Source organism: Vidua chalybeata, chromosome 4 (assembly GCF_026979565.1).
Source record: "Vidua chalybeata isolate OUT-0048 chromosome 4, bVidCha1 merged haplotype, whole genome shotgun sequence".
Lineage (NCBI taxonomy): Eukaryota > Metazoa > Chordata > Aves > Passeriformes > Viduidae > Vidua > Vidua chalybeata.
In genome coordinates, this window is record NC_071533.1 from 50,572,359 (window position 1) to 50,587,522 (window position 15,164).

The window sequence follows — 15,164 nt, forward strand, 5'->3', positions numbered from 1 at the left end:
GGCAATGCTAGCTGTATTGCATTATTATTATTTAACATTAACATCCTTTACTTAAAAAAATAAAATCTTACCTGCAAAATTGTCATGTCAGGACGATATTGTTTTCTCAGGCCCATGTCAAACATAAGAAACTTCAGCATTTTAAAAGCATCTTCTTCACTCATATGAAGTAGTAAAACTCCTGCTACAAAACTAAGGCCCTGACAATATCCTACTTCCTGGTCCAGAAGTGAATAGGCCTTCAAAATGTTGAAGAGTGACAGCTGCCCAGCTCCCAGCTGTGCTGAGAAGTATGGATGTGTTGGAAATGTGCGCCCTGTGAAAAGAGCTGAAGTTAGTGACTGAAACTAAAAAATAAACAACAAAAGCCCCAAAACTGTGTCATGTTGACAGTCTTTCAAAAATGTAGATTCTTTTGAGAAGTAGATTTTGAGTCAACCCACAGGAAGACCGTAAGAAAGTTAACAATACAGAACAATTGACTCTTATATTCTACCACTGTTTTGTTACAGTTATTGCAAAGTTAATTTAGAAACTGTCAGCAGGTGGGGAAAACCTGTTGTTTGGAAGAGCTGAATACCTAATTCTTAAGACTGGCCCCTGAACATTTTATTAAAGGATAATAGACTATTTATTATAAGTTGTCCTAATAAGGACAACTATTAGGATCGAGGCACAGACTTAGAACATCTGATCTACGCACACTGAGGTCCCTTCCCTTCACTTCTTATTTTTGTCTTTTTCATGTAGACATGTCTCTTGTCACAGCCCTCCTTGCCTTGGTCCCTCACAGTCTTCATTTGCCTTTTTTTTTTTTTTCCTGCAGCCTGTACAATACCAAGAATTGAGTACCTGTATATAAGCTATGATATATGCTATACACATATTATGTGAGAGCACAGCTAATCGAGGCAGCCAACAGACACAGCATTTTGTGCACCCATTTCTGGGCTTTGTTTCCTTGAGCTTCGAGCACACAGAGACTATGTCCAGGAGCAGCAGGGGACTCCTGGAAGTGTGAGGGTACTGCTGCTGGCTGGTAAGGCTGATGCTGGTAATGCTGATGCTAACCAGCCCTTGATGAGAGGGTGCCTGGAGCCTTTGTTCCAGCTGATCCCTTACAAGGGAGGGTCACTAACGACCTGTTACCATTCAGAGGGATCTCAACAGGCTGGCCAAATGAGCTGCCAGGAACTTTTATAAAGTTCAATAAAGTTAAGTAAAAAATTCCTGCACTTGCAGGGAACAAACTCATGCACCAGTATTTGCCACCCATCTGGAAAGCAGCTTTGCAGAAAAGGACCTGAGGGTTCTGGTGGTCACCAGGTCGAACAAGAGCCAGCAAAGAAGGCTGATGGTATCCTGAGATGCACTAGGAGTGTTGCCAACAGCTGGAGGCAGCTGATCCTTCCCCTCTACTCAGCACTGTTGAGGCCACATCTGGAATGCTGTGCCCAGTTTTCTGTTCCCACTACAAAAGAGATACAGCTATACTGGAGAGAATCCAGCAAAGGGCCACTAGGGTAACAGAGGGACTGGAGCATCTCTTCTATGAAGAGAGGTTGAGAGAACTGGGACTGTTCAGCCCAGAGAAGGAAAGGCTCAAGAGGATGTTACCAGTGTGCACAAATACCCAGTGGAAGGGAATGAAGAAGGAGGAACCAGGCTCTTCACAGCAGTGCTCACTGACAGAACAAGAGGCAATGAGTACACAGTGAAAAACAGGAAATTCCACTTTTTTTTTAACTGTAAGGGTGGATAGACACTGGCACAGGCTGCCCAAAGAGGCTGTGAAGTCTCCATCTATGGACATATTCAAAGTCTGAGCAAACATGATCCTAGGCAGCCTGGGCAGACCTTGCTTTGAGCAAGGGGGATTTAGACTAGATGATCTCAAGACCTCTTTTCCAATCTCAACCACTCTGTGATTCTGTGAACAAAGACATTAAAGACTTAACCTTTACAGATTAAAAAAAAAAAAAACAACAAAAAAAACAAAAAAAAACCACCAAACCTTCCAAAGGCAAATTTTTCACTTTTAGGAAAAATCCTCACCCTATCAAACTTCCTCTGTGAAATACTTCAACAGAGGAGAAATTTGAATACCTTTTGTGTTTTAGTATTAAGTTTGTTTTCTGGTTGCCCACTTGTTAAATACCTCCCCACCCTTTAGCTCCTGGAATGCTGCTGTGCTACCAGATAATATCAGAACTGCTGTTTCAAGACAAAGCCTGGGGCAGAGTCCTTCTGCCATCTGGTAGCTACTCTAGCCTGTCACATGGGACAAGGCATTCAGTTCTGAGTAGGTCTCCCTAGCCAGGGTGTCAGAGTTGAATGTTACAGAATAAATATTTCTAGCTTTCAAATGAGAAGGAGCTTGCATTCCTTTGCTTGAAGGACAAGTTACTACAGCACAGTCTAAAGGCAGACCTGCACTGCCTCACTCAGGCAGCAAAGCTCGTTTCACATTAAGTCCCTGAAAAAGGGTTACAAGCTCAGCAAGAATAAAAATGCTAAGAAGTTCTAAAAACCTGTAAATGGAGGAAGAGAAGAACTGCTGAATTCACAAGCTGATGTGCTTCTAAGTGCTCTGATGTTGGCTTAACTGAGAATTTTAGCCCTTTTTTTGGAACAAACATCTCTGGCCCTGCCAAAAGAGAGACTAAATGAACTGTGATACTGCCCCAGAATGCGAAAGTAAGCACCAATTACTTTACTTTTAAAAATATAATAAACAAAACCTAATTTTCTACCTTGTTCAACAAATACCCAGTGGTGGATGGTTTCCTACACTGATAGCACTGTGACATGTAAATTGAGCCAGCAAAGCAGCTGCTATACCTTAGCTTTGCATCCATATGCACACTCCTGGCCTCAGGAAGCACTATTTACATCTGAGGATTCATAAATTCAACTAAGTGTGAGCAATACTATTATAGCTTTGGCTCATACTCTGTTAACAAGACCTATTTAGCCTAATTTGGGAAAGGTTGTAAAGTATTACAACCACTATATTGTGAGAACATATTTTTTTTCTTCCAAGGTGTATGAGTGCATGCTCTCAGAAGGATTCTTAAAGATTTAAGAGAAAATGCTTCTGATAGCCTGAAGGAACACAAGTCAGAATATGCAAGTCCCTTCTAGCTGCCTATCCAGTTATGCTGTCTGTTACTGTGCAGCACAGCACTTTTTCAATGTGAATCACTAGGAATTAGCTAGCTTTCTAGCTTTCTAATTCACCTTATGGTTATGACAGGGCCCAATCCCTCTTTCAGCTAGTGGGCTTGCAAATAGCACCCTGGCAGAAACAACCATGAAAACCACCATGAAGTTACCAATTTGCCAACACATGCAGTCATTTGTTTCTACAAGAAGAGCACATGGCTAAGATGAGAAGTATTTGTGGGAAGAACCAGGTAGAAAATATGAACAGATTGCTGAGCCAGTAAGCCCCAGTCTGCTACTTGAGACAACCAAGCTCAGATTGACTGTGCTCCCTACTGTCCAGGAGTCATCCCAGCACCATCCCTCTGCTAAGGTGTTCAATTAATTTACCCAGCACAAAACTGTTCACCTCTTACTGAACCACTTGAGTGTCCCACCCTTCACTGCCAGGGCTATCAACACCAGGTATGCTGGACCAGTAGGTATTTGCTCGTAAATGATCTCTGGCTGCATGTAAATATCTCTCTCAAACACAAAAGATTGTTGTCTGGCATTGCCCAGTCCAGGGGAATGCCCAGATTGGTGTGCAAAGTCTGAAGGGAGACAATTTACACACACTGCCATTGCCCATTCCCAGCTGGCATTAAAGCTCCTTGGACTGTTACTTTCCCAGTGCCAAGTCAAACCCAGGCAGGTCTGCCAAGTAGGGGAAAGTGAAGGTGACACCCACCACCACCCTCTCCCACCTCCGGTCACACCACCTTCTGCAGAAACACACCTGTTCCTTCACATTCCTGTGTATTTTCTATGCACTGTTTTGGTATTTTGACTTTACCAAGTGTTGCAAAAAAGGAGAAAATAGTCTCTTTATCATCTAAAGCTTAGGTCACCATTTAAATTTGACAAATCTCACAATTTAGCACCCACTGAAGACAGTCAGCACATTGAGTTTTTAATAAAATAATAAATGGGGGCTCCCAGACAGCTTTGCTAAAGGTAATTCTTTCTCATCAGGCATAGAAACCCCTTTCTTGGTAGATCCACTTGCACTGAAAAATGCTTAAATATCGTTTGAGTAGTTATAAAGAGCAGAATTATGATGGGACAATTTTGTACTACTGCTTTACAGAAAAGGTAAGAGAAAATAATGCAATGGGTATTAATCATTCAGATCAGTCCAAGTACAACTTTTCCCATTAACTTTTATAATGACATTTGGTCACTTGCAGTGCATAATTTCCTTTGATGGAATTTTTAATTGCAAATTCATTTAATCAAGTGCAGTGATAATGAACTTCTTAAAGTGACCCACACAGCCCCTCAGAACCAAAGTGTCAGTGGTATGCTCTGGAAGACATTGATTTTTTTGCCTTTATTAGGGAAGAGCAAAATGAATACTGAGTTCAGTGTGGGAGTATCCCACACACAAGAGCTATGATTGTCTTGGAAAAACATTTCTGGTTTCTCACACCAGATTAAAAGCAGTTCTTACCAACAACCTATTATTAAATAGTGAAAGGCATTTTGTGTGTTATCTTCTCTAAGTATTTTACAGAGATCATAAACTCTTGTTTTAATTTCAGACCACTACTGTACTTACCTAGGTCAATAAGAATTGCATGCTGTTGGGAAGTTAGTTGTTTTAGGAGTTCTTTATAAGGTGTGTCCTTTGGTTGTTGTTTACTTGGAAACTGATGTTTAAGATGGTATTGCTCAGCTAGAAACTTCCAGATCTCCCCACGGTGGTGACGTGGTACTCCTGAGCAGAGAAAGCAATGAAACCAGTAATTTGTACTCCTACTGAGGGTTCTGCTATAGCTGAGCTAACAGGACTGAGGAACTGAAGATGCCTATCTGCTACACAGGCAGGCAGATCCCTATTGGCTACCTCCAATGGGCCATAGAAGTAGATGAAACTACACTACTTTTACTTTCTCAACCAACAAAAGACATCAGCACCTTAACAGGAGTGATTTAAAGCAGAAAGAAATACAGTGAACTGCATAAGGTTATTGCTTACATCCAGTCTGAGAAGCACTAGAAGAGACATCAAGAATTGCAATACTTATTTGAATATTCTTATCTCAAATTTTTCTGTGTAAAGTACACAATAAAGCACTGCAGTAGAACTAATGCACACTTTTCACTAATATAGCATGGACTCTGATGTTATGAGGACATTTTAGGAAGGTGGGATGCACACGTATCAAAAATATAAATAGGCAAAAATGAGAAATGACCTAGAGACTACAACACAAGGCAGATAATCAGGTAGCAAGTATTGTATTTCTAATTGTGCTCTTGGCTTACTTAATGACTGGTACACATAAAAATGTTTTAAAGTTTGAATTTATTTCTCTTTAAAAAGGGCAGATGTTATTTAACTATTTCACATAAGTAATGACAGTCTTCATTTTTAAACTGTATGTAAAGCTCTGAGACTAAAATTAATTCAGCACAAGACTATCTCTCACTATTAAATCAGCTACACAAGAAATCAATGCACTTTCACTTGGGGAAGTGTTCTGTATAATCCACAATGCACTGGAACCAGATACTACAGTTTGAAGGAACTTACAGCTTGAAGTTTTTAGGACTGTTTTTTTTCTTTTGGTATATATGTAACATATGGAAGACAATAACAATAGAGAAATCAAGACTTACTCAAGCATACAAGTTACATGGAAAGGTAACAAAACACATTAGGATTAGATATTGTTAAAAATCTAGACTTACCCAGTTATTTTAAATGGGCAATTTGGTTTAACTTGTTTGTATAATTGCACATAGTCAGGTGCAATATTTAAAATATTAAACTTCTGACAGTGCTTAAATCTTGATGCTTCCTTTACGTGTTGGAAAGCTTTGTAAAGAACTACAAAAAAGCTCCTTGGAGTAGCCATCTTCACCACTAGTCCATACAGCACTCAGCCTTTGGGTCCAACCATGCAAACATTGAGTAATAGCCCAATTTCTTAGAACATTTAAAAAACATCCTTAGGTTGTATTACTTTTGCTGCAGTGGATATAGGGGTGACTGGTCAGCACTGCAGTTGTGAGAAAGACTTTAAGTGGTGTTTGCAGGGACAAAGTGTTCTTGAACACAGAGAAAAGGCAGTTCTGCAGAGATACCCATGTCTACTGCTTGTGCACAGACATAGTACACAGACTGGAACAGAGAATTTCCAGAAGACAGTGCAGAGGGCTTCTTCAGTTATTCACACAGCCATTTATTGGCATTATCCAGGTTGTATGCTGTAGCTCCACTGATACAACTGCAACTACCACTGAAAGGGACTGGTACTTGCATTTCATAACCATGATGGCAGCAAAAGTTGTTACTTGTTTAGTCAGCAGCCTGAGGAACAGCACTATAAAGAATATGGTTATAAGGAGTTGTTAAGTGGCCAGACTATTCCTTTTCAGATACAATTTACATGCATTTCAACAACTCAAAAAACAAACTGTTTACCTTGACCAACAGCAGAGTGTATTTTTTCCACATCAAATTTAATCTTTGACCTTCCAGGTGTACTCAACATTTTCTCCCAAATCAAAGTTACATCTTTTAAGCATGGTGTGATTTCTTCATAGTCAAGTTTCAGGCGTCTGTTCTGCAAATTGTTTTCAGATGCTAAAAAGTGATATAATGAATATAGCAGTTAATATTCTTTACTATTTGTAAAATGGATTAATTTAACTTACAATTCTCTCTTGCTATCCACCTGTTGTTTTCAAGTATTGTCTCACCATCGGAGTTCTTCATGCAGCAGCTACCTGGGACAACTTCCTCAGCCCACAGGGCATACAACACAGCTGGGCCTTCAGTTCTGCCAACACCCACCTCGTTCATTCACTAACTGGCTTTTTAGACATGTTCATCTTAACATATGTGTGATGGTTTTGCATTTTTTTCTTTTGGGCAGAAAAAACTGGAGCATCTAGTTAAACTTGCTAAAATGTGTATGGATATTAAGGACCTGCACCTGTCAAAAATTTGACTGCAGGCTATAGATTCAGATAATTTGAATACAAGAGATTTTTTTTTAAAAATCAGGAGTATAAATACACAAAACAGAGAAAATTTATTTTCAAATGCCATAAAAAAGTTACAGAAGCTCATTTACAACAGCACTGTTCTAAGCTTGAAGAGATCGTATAAACATTTCTCTTAGCACCTCTTCTCCAGATGGCCTCAGCCTCTGGCCAAGGACACTGTATATCTGGTATCCATTGTCATATTTTATTTTACTGGATTAGCTAGTACATTGCTGGGAATATGCTTGTCACCTGTGGGGCTCTTAGGAAACTCGGGTGCCAGGTGTTTTTCAGTGGGGTTAAAATAGAGCTACACTGCTGGGAGCAGCCTACAGGTGGGCCAAGTGCTTTGGCAGGCCATATCCAATATCCAAGAGGTGTTGTGTCTTTCCAGCTATGTGTCTTAGCCTGAGTTTAAAGAAGGTTTTCATGTTTGGTGTACTGAACTTTTCATACAGCTGGGCCCTCTCTCTACACACTTCTTGGAAGTCTGTCCTTCCTCAAATTGAGAAAGAAAAAGAAATATTGCCATTTTCATGCCAGGTACCTTCCTTTTGAAGGTTCAGGTGCCTACTCCCTTCCTAACATCTAAAATCATTCAGATAAAAATTTCTGTCCTCATCATTCATATCTTCAAAGGAGCAGCTCTCAAAGGCAATCACTTGTGATTCTGCATATACCTGTTCTTTATGTGTAAAAATTGCCACCAAAATGGATTTGTTGCAGGTAAGTCATTCACAGAAAAATTGTGGTTAAGAACAACTGCAAATTACAGTTTCTCAAGTCCCTTTGGATTGATCAAAGTCATTACCACTCTGTAGAAACCTTGCTCTACAGCGTGGGTACTACTGCAGGAACCCATAGTTTCAAATCCACAACAACATCTTTAAGAACTTCCTTTGAGCCTCAAGACTGGCTAAACACAACGTTGCAATGACCAATACTCAGCCAAGGACCTATGGATGTGAATGTAGAAAAGAATTCAGTTCATGATCATGCTGAATTCCTTGTGAGAGCTTCTAGACACCAGCCTAAAAAACCCCAGTGATGGTAAAGAGAGTGTCCCTTCAGATCAAGTAAACAAATAATAAGATGAAGTAATAAAAAAAATTATCATACATTGCCACCTACACTAATGAGTGCTGAGGGAGATATTGCTAATCTGATTTACCTGTGGGTTCCTAGAATGTTTCATTAAGAATTGGTGCATTCCACTACCAAGGCCACAGAGAAAACCGAAAGGTGAATTTGTACTGCAGTAGGGTGTAGTACTCAAGAACTTCACCAACCTTGTAACTTCTGGTTTTCTTTCTCCATTCTGAGGAGCAGTATCTGCTGAATAATGGCTTTCTTCCAGAGTTCACGAAGCTCATGGGGTGTCCGTTTCCGTTCTTCTTTCACGGGCCCAAAGGGGCCATCTTCACACACTGGTTCCAATGGGGATCTGGGTGGAAGATCTCCCAATTCACAGAAATCTTTAAAAAAGTGAAGCTGTTGTTAACTACTTGGATGCCATGAACAAGTGAATGAAGGGACAGTTTGAAAGACTGCACATATATAGATACACACATCTACATATATACACTAACTCATGTATCCATCTATAGATAGATAGGTAAGAGGTAGCAATACCAAGCAAGGTTTCCCAAATGACAGTTTCAAACAGACTTAAAAGCTGCTTCAGAATAAGAATCATAAAGGCTAAAGCCTAGAATATTTTTTCTATAATGTGGTAAAAACATTGTACCACACACCAAGATCACATCTTGCTAATTACAACTTTACACACAGAGAACTGAAAGGAAAAGGCAAGTTTGAGAAATTACAAAAACATAACCTACAGCTGAAACGTGGCATGACTCAAATAGCAGATATAATCAAATATAGCACCCACATAATTTGAAGAATAATCTCTAAAGCGTGTTTAACAAAGAAAACACACGCCCTTAGCTGCACAAACACACCACCACCTAAGGCCATACAATGGGATGATTACTAGTTCTTAAAGTAAATAGGTGGAAAGAGAGACAGGCACTTAAGACATGCTTATTTTCACTTCTCATTTTTAACCATATCATAACCTTCTGCACTTTTTCTTTTGGCTTCAGATGGCCTACCACAAAATATATAATTTTGTCAAGCATGCATGGGAATTCTAAGACTGAAAACATTACAAAAGAAAGGGAACATGAAATAAATCTCAGGCAAATTGAAAAATCATTTATTTTTAGGAAAAGGGTATATAACATTGTTTTGCATCAAGTAATCAATGTAAGAAGCACAAGCTGTTATACTTTTTCTTAATACCTGCTGTAGTATCACTTAATTTTATTGTTTTATATAGCTTCTCTGGAAGCTCAGTAGTCTTTGACACAACCTGTATCTAGAAGAAAAATTACTCAATTCACCAACTTTAAAATGAATGGTCAAAACAACCAATCTCTTCCTACCAAATCTCAAACAGAAGGCCATAGCAATAGCACTTCTTCACCCAACCAGAATAGCTATGAAATGGCTCCCTGAGCTATACATGCAAGACAGTGCTTTAAAGTTAGTGCAACGAAATCCATTCACAGACTTGCCAGCCAAGGACAAGTACCTCTGTGTGTGCTATTTCAAACAGCTCCTGCAGAAGGAGCATTCCTGAAGCAATTATTCCGAAGGCAGCTCAGTGGTCCATGTCTTTATCACTGCCTAGCATGGTGGGAAAGGTTTTGAATTAAACACATACACATCATCCCATCGCTTCAAAACTAACAAAATAGGACGGCTTTCCCCACTTCAAGTTCTGCCCAGACTGTCACTCTGCTTTCACTCATGCAGTTCATATGCAGCTATTCTTCCCTTGTTTGTTTGAAGGCACTCACACAACTGAGCTCAAATGACTAAGAATGGAAATGTTCACAGCTGTTCACTTCTGCTTTTCTAAGTCTTGCCACTGTCAATCTTCCCCTCTCAAAGAGTCAGAGAGAAGTAGAGTGGCTCCAAATACCACCCGTTTCCTTATACAATATTTATTTTCTTGCCACCACAAACTCTAGGGCTAAAATACACATATAAAAAAGAGCGTAACATTTTCAGCTAGAAGAACAATTTAAACCTTTACAACCTTGCACTCTGGATATACATGTGGATACCCACATAGCTGGTATCTACAGCATTTCAAAGAACAATGAACATTATGGGAATGAGAATTAGGCAAAGGTCAAATATTTGACAATTTAATGGTAATCACCATTTTTTGCAAAGAAAATAGAAAAACTGACAGGTGCATTCAGAAATACAGGTGGTTATGAAAAGTATCAATACAATGAAGAGACTATTATGTTCAGTCCCTGCACTATTATATTCATTAAAAGAAACTGGAAAACATTAATCTTTTTTCTTTACAGGTAAATGGGAAGACTTCAATGGGCTAAAATCTGCAATTATGAAAGAACTACAGGCAAATGTCAGCACATGGAGAAGATACACACACTCAATAATTTTCAACTTCTATTGACCATGAAAGGAAAATGATTTTTATTTGATTGCCGGTTTTGATGCAATTGTAGGCTTTGATGCACATGCTATACTGTCAAAAATGTTCTCTAGATTTTTATGTAGAGTTTCTAAAAATAATACCTTTGATCCCAATTTTCCTAAGTGCATATTAAGAAATATTTAAAGGGAAATGCTCTTAAGGATAATGCTGGTAGAATTCACTTTTTAAAAAAATAAAATAATACAGAAATAAAAGACAATTCTTCAAGGGAAGTTGTTAATTTCCTCTAAGGTTGCATGCAATAATGAAAGAGGAATCAACAGAAATGCTCACCATACACCAATGCAAAAAAGTAAAAGTGATCTAGATAGGAAACCCCTTATCTACTGTACACTGTCTGTGTTCATATCTTACATTCATGTTCCATTCTCATAGCATCCAATATGGAATGCAGGCACATCTTGGAGGAAACAAGTCTCTTCTACACATCCTCCCAGTGGTTTATGTATCTCTTTTAGCGTCAGATGTGTATTCTGATTTTATGTATGCATATATGAACTAATATGTTAGAAAATTAAATAGACTATGTCCAGATACAGTTTATGGCTACTGACTTGTTAAAAGCCCTAAATCCAAAAAAACCCAGGCTGGCAAAACACATGCAAGGAAGTGGATTAAACACATTGCATTCGTAAAGCAAGAATGAACACATTCAACATCGAGGATATTCCAGTCTTTAATGTACACATCCCACTTCCTCAAGACAAATTTCAGGGATTGGTCTTCAAGTACCAAATCCACAAATTTATCAGAGACATTACTCACTTGTTGCTCTCCAGTGGTCAAACTGTGGCAACACCTGAACTGCTGCAAAGCATTAATTACTGAAGACCACAGTCCTGCTTCTATTGAGGCTGAAAATTTCCCATCTGTTGCTGACTAATCTGATAAAATCAGTATTCATTGAAAGAAATATTGCTTAAGGCCATAAAAGAAAACCAAAAGGTCACAAAATTCTATAAGTTGAACAATTATGATTATCAACCCTACCTCTAATGCTTCTGTGAAGAATCCTAGGATTGATTTTGCCTTCCAAACAGCAGCTCCTTTTCTATTTTTTCTTTTTCTTCTTATCCCTTGTGGACATTTAACAGGAAGTCTAAAGTCTACTCTGATAAAGCACAAGACATTCAAAAGCTGCCTTCCTTCCTGTCTGCACGCTGGCAAGATTTATAGAATCAAAATGAACCTGTTTAACTGCTCAGGTGGCCTGTCAGAAGTCTGCAGAGTTACATCAGCTGTTTGGCTGCTAAAGGAGGGAGGAAGGTGGAACATGAAGGTAATCCCTCAAAGCAAAATAAAAAGCTCAGACATTTGGTAAGTCAGCACTAACCCATGTCCCTGAACATACAAGGTGATAGAGAGACATATCACCCAGCTTCCAGATCCAGAACAGACAAGAGCAGAAATACTGTGACAAGGAGCTAAGTATTGCGTTGTTACACACCAGGGATCTGGAGGATAGCAGAGAAAGCAAAGATAAACAGTAGAGCAATTCAACTGCATCTAACTGGGAGCTCACATTCCACTGAGCCAAACTGCCATGTGTTAACATCCAAGCAATGTGCACCCTTTGGAACTTTTATGAGATTAGTAGGTGCACTTAAGCAGGATTTGAATGCTTCAGCACACACTGAAAGACTGCTTCCCTGTTCATCTGCCAACTTAGTCAGCTTTTGTTGACTCCTATTCTACGTTTGACCTGACCCTAACTCCTTTCCAATATATTGCTTCCTTTGCTGCTACATAAAATTTTACCTCCATACATGCTACCCCTACAAGCCTATTGCACTTCTGTTTTCTAAGGTTCAGGACTTGGCAATATTAGTATATTTGATCAATGATAATTTTATGGTAATTTTCCATTTGAGGTTCATACTTGGACTACACTTCAGAACTATTCTTCTGCACAATGGAATTTTACAAGTCTGTGGGTCAAAACCAAGGATTCCCTGAGAAACTGCACTTCACTGGGAAAACCACCATCTTCCCTGGGCTTTTGAGAACTTCTTAAAGGTACTGAATTTCAGATGACACTTCTCATGAACCAGATGGAAATGTTGCTCAAATATTCTAGCACATCCATGCATACCTCAAAAGCACTCCTCTTATGCTTCCACCACTTATAATACCCAACAAAGGACAAGGCCACTAGGAACAATGTACTGAGATGGAATTTGTACAGCTCATCTATACATTTATATTCAGCTGTTGGCTTCACATGGCAATGCTTCAACCCTGAAGTAGAGAGTATCCCTACAGTCCAAAAGGATCAACAAATGCATTACACAAAACTCTTAAATGGAAAGATGACACAAAAACCAAAGTACAAAGGATTAAGAAGGAAGTAGCATGATATATTACTACCAGGGCCCACACTAAAGGAAGTCTGTACATGGAAAGATGGTGAATGACCTCAGTAGTAATTAAAACAGACAATATTTGATGAGAAATTATATGAACAGGGATATTTCATTTGTAAATCACTAAGAAAAAATTAGTTTATCAAATATTTTCCTAATCACCTTAGTATTAAACAAGGCTTAAGTAACAAACCAACCTAAAAGCCTACATTTAAAAAACATTCTTTCAGAATCACTTAGTCTAACCAACCTCAACTGCCAAAACCAAGACAAGATTAATCTTTGATTAGAAACTCCAATGCTTCAAGTAGAAAGGAAGGGCTGACAGGGAGGAGGCTCAATAATAACACATTACCACCATCCTCACCATGGAATTGTTTACACATGGCTCTCTCTACATGCAGTGTTTACCAGTCACATCCACTCTCTGGGGTTAAAAAGTCATACAAGATATGGTAAGAATGTGGACAGAAGAATCCATTAAGCCTTTTATTTACTACATTATATTATTTTTCTTTGTTGCATTTTAAACTTTACAAAATTCAGCTTGGCAAACAAACAAGAGAATTTCACAGTCATTTAAGATTCAACTGCCAAAAGAAAAGATGTCAACAACATCCTTAGTTCTCTTCAGATTTTCCATTCAGGTAGTACAACACCTTCTTTCACACATGGTACAGAAATAAAGAGAAATGCAAGCTTCTCTAACCAAGGATATAATATTCTTATTATTTTACACAGCTGCTGGGAATATTGAACTTCATAATCAGATGTGGTAAAATGACCAGGAGCCTTCTGTAATCAGAAAGCTTCAGATACAGAATGACAAGAAGCAACAAGTTCTTCTAATCTGACATACAACTTAAAGCAATGGCTGAATGAGGAATTCTTGAAAAATTGTGTATTTCAACACCATTGATTAAAATCAGCTCTGAAAGATGCTTTGGATTTTGTTTTTCTTTTAAAGCCAAGTACTTAAAAAGTACTCACTACTTCCAAATTACTCTCATGTGCTAATATTATCAATCCCTGAGAAAGGAATGCCCTGATATTTCAATGGGTACAGAAGCCATCAAATGTTAACCGTGTACTTACTGGCTGTAGCCAAACTTTTGTGCCACAAATCAAGATTGAGCACATATTTGCTCTGAAAGGAGCAGAACTGAGTAATCAATTGTAACCAACTGGTTTTAATTAATAATAACTGTGCTGCTAAAACAGAATTGGCAACATTACAAATAATTTGCACCCCATAAAGACTCCAAGCATAGAATGCTAAAGCAACAGTTTATAGCATTTGCAATGCTACTACAAAATGATTTTAAAAAAATTCACCTTAATAATCAAGAGATATAGCATACACCACAAAGCACATAAACAGATAGGCAGGTGTTAACTACAGCTGGTTTAAAGAATAACAGTTCTTCAAATTCAAACTTTTCTTCAGCACTTAGGATTTAACAGTTTGACACCTCTATCTGACAGAGGCTGAAACCAAATTAATTTTAATTAATGAATCAAGTTCATTTTCCTGTACAGAGATACTTGTGCTTTCTATACCATTTTTTTTGCTGCAACTCAAGGTCTAAAATAAAATGTAGTTGGATTTTTTTATCTGAATTTATTTGCTGAGTACTGCCAAGTGGTACAAGCATCTCATTGCTCTGAATTTCAACTTCTTTCACTGTTCAAGAGGTAACTTCATTAGACATTGTCCACATTAAAACAAATCACCCATTCTCCAACAGTAAAACTGATCTAACTGTTACAAAAATCTTCTTGTCTACTTCCAACACACCTCCCTCAGCAAGAAGGCTCCGACAAGCACCATCACTTTCCCACCATTTTCTTCAAAAGCTATTCACATCCCCCTTAAATCCAGCAATTGACTGTGCTGGGAGTTTCTGACAACCTGCAAAACAGTTCTCCTACTATGACCGATTCTGAACAGTCAATATGTGAAAATTGTGTGAAAATTGTCCACTGCACAGAGATTTGTAGATGCTGAATAAATATCTGAGGAAACATATTTATTACTTAGAATGTTTAAGACA

At 38.5% G+C, this 15,164-nt stretch overlaps 1 protein-coding gene across 8 annotated transcripts in view; it reads right to left on the reverse strand.

The window, feature by feature from the left end:
* TBC1D1 (TBC1 domain family member 1) overlaps positions 1-15,164 on the reverse strand; it is a 98,971-nt gene that overhangs the window by 12,820 nt on the left and 70,987 nt on the right. For all 8 annotated transcript variants that reach the window (XM_053940714.1, XM_053940718.1, XM_053940715.1 and 5 more), the window contains 4 exons: positions 8,493-8,678; positions 6,638-6,799; positions 4,766-4,924; positions 72-316 (listed from right to left, as the gene is read on the reverse strand). In XM_053940714.1, the coding sequence (XP_053796689.1) occupies positions 72-316; positions 4,766-4,924; positions 6,638-6,799; positions 8,493-8,678 (752 nt within the window). The remainder of the gene's footprint in view (positions 1-71; positions 317-4,765; positions 4,925-6,637; positions 6,800-8,492; positions 8,679-15,164) is intronic.